Source organism: Dreissena polymorpha, chromosome 5 (assembly GCF_020536995.1).
Source record: "Dreissena polymorpha isolate Duluth1 chromosome 5, UMN_Dpol_1.0, whole genome shotgun sequence".
Lineage (NCBI taxonomy): Eukaryota > Metazoa > Mollusca > Bivalvia > Myida > Dreissenidae > Dreissena > Dreissena polymorpha.
This window is the reverse complement of record NC_068359.1, coordinates 69,864,967-69,877,461: the sequence shown is the minus strand read 5'-3', so window position 1 is coordinate 69,877,461 and position 12,495 is coordinate 69,864,967. Positions and strand designations below refer to the sequence as shown.

At 34.7% G+C, this 12,495-nt stretch overlaps 1 protein-coding gene across 1 annotated transcript in view; it reads right to left on the bottom strand.

Annotated features, from left to right (window-relative positions):
- LOC127882101 (pre-mRNA 3' end processing protein WDR33-like) overlaps positions 1-12,495 on the bottom strand; it is a 68,893-nt gene that overhangs the window by 37,128 nt on the left and 19,270 nt on the right. The window contains exon 8 of the mRNA XM_052430535.1: positions 10,499-10,596. Coding sequence (XP_052286495.1) covers positions 10,499-10,596 — 98 coding nt within the window. The remainder of the gene's footprint in view (positions 1-10,498; positions 10,597-12,495) is intronic.

Genomic DNA, 12,495 nt, shown 5'->3' with positions numbered 1-12,495 from the left:
TTACCTTGCAAAATGAGGTCCAAAATCATGATGGAATACTTAAACATAATACTGATTAACTTTTGCTAACTAGATCATTGATAACTCATAAACCTACAATAGCTCACACAAATCTCATAGTCCTGGCAAAATCATTCATTCTTCCATAACAAATGACCACCTTAAACTAGCTCATTGATAACTCATAAGTCTACGATAGCTCACACAAATCTCATAGTCCTGGCAAAATCCTTAATTCTTCCACAACAAATGACCAGCTTTAACAAGCTCATTGATAACTCATAAGCCTACGATAGCTCACACAAATCTCATAGTCCTGGAAAAATCCTTAATTCTTTCATAACAAATGACCACCTTTAACAAGCTCATTGATAACTCATAAGCCTACGATAGCTCACACAAATCTCATAGTCCTGGAAAAATCCTTAATTCTTTCATAACAAATGACCACCTTTAACTAGCTCATTGATAACTCAGAACTTCAGCACAAGTGTAGGTCCCTAGCCTATGCAGTATTGAATTTGAACAAGCAAATTTGTTGAATTAATATTCCCTCGAAAAATAAATTTTGTGACAGACAAGGCAAATTCTATATCCTAACGCCATTCGCGTGAGATAACAAGATATTAAAAGTCAGTGTAAGGACTGTCAAACATGAAAACTACTTTTCACCTGGTGATAAAACTAGGGATGGAAACTAATCAGGAAATTGTATCTTCTTTTTTTCTTGTAGCTTTTGAACCTCATAAAGCTACTTCATATGTTCTTTATTATAGAATAAATCACTCTAAAACTCATCTTTTATACCAATATTTGAAGAAGTGGGAAAAAGCATCTACTAGTATATTCTGATTAGGAACTGAACTGCGTGTATACATTTTAAAAATTGTTCCTACTACAAAAAGCGCACAAATGATATGCAAACAGTAACAAAGTCAAATCACAGTGCAGAAAGTAAGGGCAGTCTGGGTGCAATGATTGCTAAATAAATTTATTGAGTGCATACGACTATGGGATTTTTAGTATTGTATACAAGATGTGTAGAGTACAAAAGCTATATTGTTAATAATTGCTCTTTACCGAAGAAACTGTTATGTAGAAATGATAACCTTACAGTTCATATTGGTCAGTATAGAATTAATTTATCCCATCATCAGACGTGCATTGTCGAAATAAACCACTGTGGAATAAATTTTCCTCTATTTCGGCAGTGCTGAAATATAGCTGTCACGCGCGGCGGAGAATGGTCATATTACTCGGAATCAACTATAAAGTAATTATCTTTAGTAAAATCGAATCAGATTCAACAAAACAAACAATTTGATACCAAGATGTAATATATTTTTAACACATAATGCAACTCAAAAAGCAAAAAATATTATTTACAAATATTAAGTGGGCAAACTCGTGATGTCATTATTAACACGTCATACGACACAATGCATGTTCTTTCACGCTAAAGCTGCAGTTGTTTAGTGTTTTATTTTGTCATTATTTCTTAAAAATCGGGAACGTAGAGGTATGATAAACCGAAAAACAGGTTAGTTACTGATCTTTTTGTAATGTATTAGGCTTGGCACGATTAAAATGATGAAACAATGTTTGCTTCAAATAACTTTGGGATTTTCTGTGTAGTTCGATTTTCCTATTCTATTTTTAAAGAAATAATTTACCACTAAGAAAATTGATGGGATAAATCGAATACTAGGTTGGTGCCGAATAAAGCAAAGTTTATTTAGCTCGGCACGAAAATCTGAACCACTCACCAAGGCTCGTGGTTTAGATTTTCTAAGCCTTGCAAAATAAACTTTGCTTTATTCGGCACCGACCTAGTATTCTCTATTAGTCCATCGGCACGGACAATTATTCAGATGCTAATCTAAGTGACCTCTTCAAATGAAATCTATAGTATCAAAAGTGGAATGCATATGCAATGTATGTAGTTGATATTTATAAAACAATTAGCCATTACAGACAAGTGTGATCAATTAACTGTTTTGAAACCTAGCTCATGTGCTGCAATAAGAATCCATTAACCCTTTCCCCCATAAGAAGCAAAGTGAAAATGGCTTTTGCAACCAGCATAAAACCAGAACAGACTGACTCGTTCAGGTTTCATGTCATTTGCTGCTCATCAGTATCTAAGGGTTGGAAATGAAGCCTTTAAAACATGAATTTTGTACAAGAGCACCCCAAAACAGGTGCCAACGCTCGGCTGCGGGTGCAGTTTTGAATAAATGAAAGTTTGTCAGATTTTTTTTTCTTTAGGTCACAGTGACCTTTACCTTTGACCTAGTGACCCAAAAATGTGTGTGGCATGTAGTACTCAACAAGGTGCATGTACATATGAAGTTTCAAAGTTGTAGGTGGGAGCACAATGATTTAAGAGCCTATGTTAAAGTTTTATATTTGAGGTAATAGTGACCTTGACCTTTGACCTAGTGACCCAAAAATGGGTGTGGCGTGTAGAACTCATCAATATGCATCTACATATGAAGTTTCAAAGTTGTAGGTGGAAGCACTTTGATTTCAGAGCCAATTTTAAGGTTTATGTTAAAGTTTTATATTAGAGGTAACAGTGACCTTGACCTTTGACCTAGTGACCCAAAAATGGGTGCAGCGTGTAGAACTCATCAATGTGCATCTACATATGAAGTTTCAAAGTTGTAGGTGGAAGCACTTTGATTTCAGAGCCAATGTTAAGGTTTATGTTAAAGTTTTATATTAAAGGTAACAGTGACATGACCTTTGACCTTGTGATCCAAAAATGGGTGTGGCATGTAGAACTCATCAAGGTGCATCTACATATGAAGTTTCAAAGATGTAGGTGGAAGCACTTTCATTTTAGAGCCTATGTTAAAGTTTTTGTATTAGAGGTCACAGGGACCTTGACCTTTGACCTAGTGACCCAAAAATGGGTGTTTTGGGTAGAATTCATCAAGGTGCATCTACATATGAAGTTTCAAAATTGTAGGTGGAAGCACTTTGATTTCAGAGCCAATGTTAAGGTTTATGTTAAAGTTATATATTTTATGTAACAATGACCATGACCTTTGACCTAATGACCCAAAAATTGGTGTGGCATGTAGAACTCATCAAGGTGCACCTACATATGAAGTTTAAAAGCACTTTGATTTCAGAGCCAATGTTCAAAAGGTTAACAAAATGTTACGGTTTGGGACACGACGAGCTGGCTATGACAATACCTCGGGTTTTCTCTGAAAACAGCCGAGCTAAAAAATGGTAACTTATCTAACGTAAAAGGAACTACAAATGTGTCAAAATACGTATCTACGTGGTAAAGGGTTAAGGGATTAACACTGAGTACAAAACGGTTATGTCACTATAACTTTTGTGAATATTTTGATTGACTGGGACAAACTTTACTTGCAAAAGATGCCGATACCCTCTTGTATGCCAATTATTACAATAAGTACGACAGCTGTAATAATAATTACATAACGGGCAAATACTGGACAGTCATCTGCAGAAAACTTGAAAGCAACTTTGTAGTTGCACCAACTTCAGTTTTTATGCTAAAAACATGTATCAATTATTTTTTATAAGTAAAATAGAATATTGGAATCAGTGTTTCGGATTTGAATATTTGGCCAGTTAAAGTACACTTCAACACCGTTATTTCGAAGTCGTCGGACCGTTTAAAAAATTTCGGATTAACTATAATTCGAAATAAACATTTGACAGAAGACTTCTTTGATTCTGTAAAAATGAAACGTTGTGAAATTCGCATGGTTTTGTTACACGCTTACTTAAAAGCGTAAACTAGTCAGAATAGCAAATAGATTTCCACTTGTAACAAACGGAGGAATAAAACGATTCTTTTTCTTGTTTTTATATTTGTCTAATTAAAGAACATATAAAATATAAAGAATAGCACAAATTATCAGACATACATACATATGAATACATTTTCGGAAATGAAACATTTTTTTTAACTAATACGCGATGTATCTCTGAACAACGGTGTTCACGCAGACGACAAAGGTGTAATGATCGGCTTTTGACGCGCCACGACAAAGGTGTGAAATTACGCACTGTATTTTGCAGTTTTGACTTCGGATTAAAGATTGATAATTAGGTGCGAATTATAGTGTTGTGACTGACTGAATCACTTCGAATTAACGATTTCTTCGGTTTAACGAAGTTCGGATTAACAATGAAATTTTACATTAAACAAAGGAGAACTAAAATCGGGACCAGAAAAATACTTCGAAATAACGGTGACTTCGGATTATCTGTGTTCGAAATAACGGTGTTGAAGTGTATATTTGTTCCCATTCCTAGAGAGAACAGAATAACAGGCTTTATTCTTAACACATATCAGTTAAAAACAAGATGCGTTTGTGAAACACAATGTCCCCCTATATGACGTTTGACCTTGAAGGATGACCTTGACCTCGACCCTTCACCACTCAAAATGTGCAGCTCCATGGGATACACATGCATTTCAAATATAAAATTGCTAGCTTCAATATTGCAGAAGTGACATTACATGAGCAATTTTGACCCATATATTTGACCTTGAAGGATGACCTTGACCTTTCGCCACTCAAAATGTGCAGCTCCATGAGATACACATGCATGCCAAATATCAAGTTGCTATCTTTAATATTGCAAAAGTATTCATAAAATAAGCGATTTGGGCCACATATATTTGACCTCTGGCATTGAAGGATGACCTTGACCTTTCACCACTCAAACTGTGCAGCTCCATGAGATACACATGCATGCCAAATATCAAGTTGCTATCTTCAATATTTCAAAAGTATTCATAAAATAAGCGATTTGGGCCACATATATTTGACCTCTGACCTTGAAGGATGACCTTGACCTTTCACCACTCAAAATGTGCAGCTCCATGAGATACACATGCACGCCAAAAATCAAGTTGCTATCTTCAATATTTCAAAAGTATTCATAAAATGAGCGATTTTTGCCACATATATTTGAATTCTGACCTTGAAGGATGACCTTGACCTTGACCTTTCTTCACTCAAAATGTGCAGCTCCATGAGATACACATGCATGCCAAATATCAAGTTGCTATATTCAATATAGCAAAAGTTATTGCAAAATGTTAAAGTTGGCGCAAACCAACCAACCAACAGACCAACCAACCAACAGACCAACCAACAGACAGGGCAAAAACAATATGTCCCCCACTACTATAGTGGGGGACATAAAAATATACATCTAATAAGAGTAAATTTGATATGCCATGTGTATAAATAGTTTTTGGACACTACAATTTTGGTCCCTCTTCCTTGCCAAATTAATTTTCTCACGATTTAAATGTCCCAAAAACACAAGATTATCCCCAATTTAAAATTAATTTGCAACTTAAATGTCTCAAAAACACAAGATAGTCCCCTATTAAAAATTAATTTGCTATTTAAATGTCTCAAAAACACCATATCATCCCATATTAAAAATTAATTTGCAATTTAAATGTCTCAAAAAAACAATATTATCCCCTATTAAAATTAATTTGCGATTTAAATGTCTCAAAAACACAATATCCCCTATTATAAAATAATTTCTTTAAGTGTACTCAAAATTAAGGTTATGCATAGTATTCTCTTTCTTGTTTTATTTATTTTCTTAAATATTAATAGACACATTAAACAAATAATAATTATTACAACTTAGCAGTTGTATTGCTCTAATTTTTTTCATAAACATGTTTAACATATATTTTTAACATTGTACACACTTATGTTGATGACTTAAAATAGTTATACATATTAGTGAATGTTGCTAACTTCTAAATATTGACACCTTAAGAATTTCAGACCTTCAACAACTCAAGCATTTCTGACAACCCAGTGCAACCTTGAGTTAAACAAGTTTTACTGTATAAAATACATGTTTGTAACAACACATAATTATTATTGTTGTTTTATGTATAAGAATTCTTCCCCCCCCCCCCCCAAAAAAAAACAAACAAAAAACAAACACTTGTCACAATATGCAGCAATTTGCAACTTGGACATTACTATAACAAATTATGTACAGAACCGCAAAACAATGTTGCTGAGTAAACATAGAACCTTTCAACCATGTGGTTTCATCAGAATACCCCTCCCCCCATTATGTCCAGAGGTTTCATCTTGAAACTTCATAGGTGGGTAGAACTCATTAAATCTTTCCCACTCAGAGGCAAAGTGAAAATGGCTTTGTGCAAACAGCATAAAACCAGAACAGCCTGCGAGTAACTCGCAGTCTGTTCAGGTTAAATGCTGTTTGCTGCTTGCGAATATCTAAGGGTTGGAAATGAAGCCTTTAAAACTTGCATACAGTAAGAAAGGTCTTTAATTAAATTTAATTTTTTAAGGGACTACACATGCGTCAAAATATGTATCTAAGTGGTAAAAAGTTAAGGGGATGTGCACAATGACCAAAACACTTGGTCCAAATTACTCAGCGTTATTCCCTTTCTTACTTTTTGCTTCCTATATATTGTCTTGTTTAAAAAATGATGAGGTGTCAACTTGAAATTACATTTAACATTAAACTGATTTCTTCAAAAAAACAAAACAATCATGGTATCCGATATTAATATTTTACAATTGTCACATTTAAATTACTGTTAGAGGTTACAAAATCTGTACCTTACCAGCATGTTAATACATGTATATTGTAGTGTGGGCCTATATATTAAACATGCCTTGATATTTCACATAAACTTTACTTTTGTAAGAAACCTGCAGAGAAAGGTTCCATGACCCAAAAGGGTGAGCATAGCTTTAAAATCAACATTGAGTTTGGTTAAGGTTGTGCAAAAACAATTATACTTTTTAATATTATTTATTTTTACACCATTCTATATATCACTTATTTGTATGGATATTTTTACAGTAAATCCATTTAAGATTTGTATATCTATATTCCTTTGCTGTTTATTGGAAGTTATTTAACATTCGAGCAAAATAATTCAATGCAACTTAGCTCCCCACTGTGTGTGCAGTGATAAACGCAAACATCATCACTTGAAAATGATTACAGTGCTGTGCATAGTGAGTTATATGTGGAATTTTCAGTCAGACATTTAAAGAGTGTCATCTTCTGTATTAAAACTTGTATTCACTCATTTAGATAGAATACCAATGATGAACAAGTTTGGTCTTACTAGTAAAGCACCCCTTATATTTAAGGATACAACTAGTGCATGTTGGACAAGTTAGCAGAAATAACTGCTTATTTAACAAGAGCACCGCATAACGGGTGCCACGCTCTGCTGCGAAAGCTTGTCAGATTCATTTCTTTTTTTTTTTTTTAAGAGGTCACAGTGACCTTGACCTTTGGCCTAGTGACCAAACAAGAGATGTGTTTGTCAGAAACACAATGCCCCCTACTGCGCCGCATTGAAATAAAATTTCTATTTATCATTTGGCAGGTATAGAAATCATCTCCCTTGAAAGGTTATTACTTCCCTTGAAATTTGTCCAATCCAACCAGGGGGGGAGGGTCTCACAGTCAATTATGACCATGTCAGACATCACTGACAAACAAGGCCTGTGGTTTAAAAGAGATCATAGCCAGAATTGATCATGTATCTATGGACATAAGTCCACAGGTATGTAATGAACATCAAAGAAATTATAAATATATCATTTAAAAAAACTTTGACAAATCAATCATTTGGGTTATAAATAATCAATATAATAAATCTGTACAGTAACTGTGAAAAGAACTTCTTGGTAAGGAAAAATATAATATGAGATTTATAATGATATAAATTACTTCCCTTGAAAAAAATCGTCTGTAACAAATCTCTATTTTTAGTAGCAAATAATTAAAAGCCACTACCATGATTGTAGATTCACCACTCAAAATGTGCAGCTCCATGAGATACATATGCATGCCAAATATATAAAGTGGCTATGTTCAATATTGAATAATATTCTCCCTTTTTAAAGCTTATTACTTCCCTTAAATCTGTATTTTTTACCATAGACCGTAAAGGATGACCTTGACCTTTTACCACAATGTGTTTGTCAGAAACACAATGCTGCCTACTGCGCCGCTTTGATTTATTTAACAAAAATAGATACGCGGGCAGGTCAGATAACTATGTCCATTTAAAGCTTATTACTTCCCTTGACTTTGTTTTTTCGACCCTAGACCTTGAAGGATGATGATCACCTTGAAATTTTACCACTCAAAATATGCAGCTCCATGAGATACACATGCATGCCAAATATCAAGGTGCTATCTTCAATATTTAAAAAGTTATGGCCAATGTTAAGGTTTTAGCACGACACCTACGGCGGATCGCGAGCTGGCTATGACAATAGCTCGGGTTTTCTCTGAAAACAGCCTCGCTGAAAATCCTCAATTTATTAAAAACTACGATTTGACCTTTGACCTTGATTTTTGACGTAGTATCTGATTCTTGTGCCTAACACTATGTCTCAGCATGTTGATCAATTTTGCCAAATTATTTGACAATTTGCCAATTCTGGACAGAGTTCTGCTGTGGACAAACTATTAAGCACTAATTTTCTAAAGTTGACCTTTGACCTTGAATTGTGATGTTGACCCTGGACCATTACTTCTGCCAAGTTATTTAAAAAAAAATACATCCAGGCTGGACAAATGAATGCTCCAAATAATGTGTCAAATAAAATTTGAGCTGTGTTGGGAGATTGTTGGGTCATATGGCCGTTTTTCAAAAAGGTGTAAAAACAGATTGTCATTTTTAGCACACACAAAAGGGCAATACCTGTAATTTCACAAGTGCGGTGAGATCTGGCCAGAAAAAGGGAAGTACCTTATTTAGGCTTACTGTGGACCACATACTGATGATGGTTGATGCATGAATGTTTCTCTGTACCATTAGTACAGAAAATACAGGAATTAAGACAATAAAGTGCTATATTTTGAACTGTTATTTCAACTTCCGACCATGAGCTTTAAGAAACCAATACATATCATACATTAAATTTGCAAGAACAGTTTTGTTAAGAAGTTATACCTTTAAGTTAAGAACATTAAATAAATTGCAAATAAGTAGGATTGTTTGTTGTTTACATTAAACATTTCTTAAAAAATATGGGTCCTTTTCAAACATAATTATGTGCCAAGTGGTTTTGAAATCATAGGAAATAAAGATTTGACACACCCTATCTAGACAATTTATTTTAGGTAGCCATTTGGGATTTACATGTGACAGACTCGCTCGCATAGGAGAATATTTATATCCAAATATTTCATTGCATTAGGTATTAAGACCAAGAGTAGTTTTATTTTTGACAACTGAGAGCTTATTTCAGAACTGAAAGGAAGCCATCTGCTTCTAATGAAAGACACCCTTATAAAGTTGCCATTTTCCCAGCACTCCACCATTGAACACAAAACCTCCAGCCATAGTGTGGTAATCTACATGGACAACCTTACTGTTTAAGTATGAACAGAAAACCTTTGTTCGTTTCTTTTTTCACCTAGTTTTAACAATAAGTTTAGTTATACATGTATCACAACAACCAGCCTGCTAAACACTATTCTTGTCCAAGCTTGCATAGATACCATCCTCAAGAAAGACAGGGTCAAAACTGGCATAAGTCCTAATAGAATCAAGTTCTCTAGGTGTCCACTCATTATCTATGTAACCATCTGGTATACAGGTATTTTAAAATCATTGAATGCATGAAGTGTTTTAAGCTCAACAAGAGATGTGTTTGTCAGAAACACAATGCCCCCTTCTGCGCCACTTTGAAACCATATATTTGACCTTTGACCTTGAAGGATGACCTTTCACCACTCAAAATGTGCAGCTCAATGAGATACACATGCATGCCAAATATAAAGTTGCTATCATCAATATTGCAAAAGTTATGACCAATGTTTAAGTTTTCAGACGGACAGACAGACGCCATATATTTGACCTTTCACCACTCAAAATGTGCAGCTCCACGAGATACACATGCATGCCAAATATCAAGTTGCTATCTTCAATATTGCAAAAGTAATGACTAATGTTAAAGTTTTCGGACGGACGGACGGACAGAAAGTTAAAAAACTATATGCCACCCTTAAGGGGCATAAAAAGCCATTTTGACAAAAACTCTCACATCCATGCATGCATGATCTTGCCAAGGACATGAAGCAGAATAAAGATGCCTCAGAAACTCCCAAATACAGAATGGTTTGGTATGTTGGTGTGTGAAAACTCAGCGCATCGGCAAGAAAACACCAATACCGGGCATAATGCATGTGCGTAAAGTATCCTCCCAGATCAGCCTGCGCAGTCTACACAGGTTCATCTGGAACAACACTTACAGCCAATAATGGATTTTTTACTCAGATAAGACTTCCTTAAACTTAAAATACCACAAAAGAGGAAAGTGGCATCCTTGATTAGCCTGCCCAGATTGCAAGTCTTATCTGGGACGACACTTTGCAGACATGCATGAGGCCACAGTTTCCTAGAGCCTGGCTAATTCTTAAATTTCTGTCACCTTCCAAGAATTCTTACCTCTCAAAATCTTCTCCTCGTAACATCGCATGAAATCCCACACACGCACAGTCCCGTCATCAGAACTCGACACAAACTTCGAGTCAGTCGGACAAAAACTGAAGGAAGGCAAGACAGTAAAAACACACAATGCATATGATATTCAAAGATTTTATTTTGCACTGAAATCAACAGCATATTGACAAAGCTTGCCACTTGATTTTCCGCTTGGAAATTTCCAACATTCGAGTCTCATTCGTGGACCTCTGGGATTAATGCATATTACTTAAGTGTCATCACAAATTAGCCTTTGAAGTCTGCACAGGGTAATCACTTTCAGCCTTTTAAGTATTTTTCTTATAACCGAAGTCTCTTTGTAACAAAGAGTTGGTGGACTTTGTCGTCCCTGCTTAGCCTGTGCAGATTGCCCAAGCTTATCTGGGATGACACTTTCAGCACATGCATTAAGCCCTGTTTTCCCAGATTGCCGCTCAGTTTAAACAGGCTGTATAAATTATCTTCAAGGCTACAAAATAATGGTTACAAAACAATTCAAGTGGTGTGCAGGATCCTTACATGTACATCTGGTCATCTTGGTTATTTGTAAATGTGACTCCGCTGTAATTCTTATAAAACAAAATTCAAAGCTGCAAAATCATAATAACATGTGCAAAATTTATGAATGGGCAAAGTGCCTTTATTTGCAAGTTTGAAAAACAAAATTATGTCATTTTCAGAAATTAACAATACATCATAGTTCACACATTATGGGCAGATGCCTTTATTTCTCATTCAATCACGCAAAACTTTATTCTCATTTTCTGACGTTCTTAGTCCAGCGGTGCTATCAATCAGACAAGGATGCGTTTATTCAGCATTTGACAAATGTTCCAGTGTTATTTCTTGTACATACAAATATTCCATTTTATTCTGATCTTCCACGAAACAGATGTAGTCTAAGTTTTGGTACTCTGTTTTTATAAAGCATTCATCTTTCAAGAAATTATGCCTCATATTGCTTTCTAAAGGGGAATACATTGGGCTGGCAATATATTTCTCCAAGAAACATAGGTAATGGCCATATTATATATTTCTTAACAAAACAGGAAGATTCAGAGCTTATATTTCTCACGAAAAACAATATTTGAGTACAATATTAAGATTTGTTCTCAAGGAAAACAAAATTAATTTATGCATTTATTTATTATCAAGAATGCTTAGTACAATCCGTTGGATTTAAGTCTTTATTTGATAACAGCCTGACTCATCTGACGTTTAATGATTTAATGCAACTATTAGATTTCATAACACTTCTGTATTAAAGACTATAACTTTTCAATGTGAACTATTCTACAATTATTTAAGTTTCTTAGAACAATAAACATTCAATGAACTGTACTTTAAAATGTAAACATTTGATGCTATCATTTTCACATCACAAAGCAAAAAGCACAAACTTTATAATGAAATTTGTTGGTATTGATATTGATTTATTATTTTAATATACCATATTGATTTCACGCAGTTTAATTTTATATTTGTATTATGCATTGTGTTTCAAACAGTATGGGCTTCATGAGACTAAGTGAAGAAGTGATGTTTCTCCATTCATTAACATTTATCACACATTATCATTGCTTTTTCTCGATGATGCACGTCAGTTCTCATCTTGTCCAAACAGTAAAATATTAAACACACATGCAGAAGTCAAACAACTTGTCCTATTTTTTGGAATGTTGTAATTATTTACTTATTTACACAACTGTTCAAATATTTCTGGTCCAGCATGTACACTATCACTTTTTCCTACACATTTATTGTGAGATAACTGAATAGTTTACCTCGTAGTTCAAACCCATTACCTTGGGCTCAAATCCCATTACCTTGGGCTCAATTTTTTCTTTCAGGGGGGGGGGGGGAGAAAATTAGTACCTGAGAATGGTCCCTAAATGGGGTTTGACCCCTCAACATCCTGGTAGCAAGGAGGAAACGATTGCTACCTCAGAACTGATTATGGA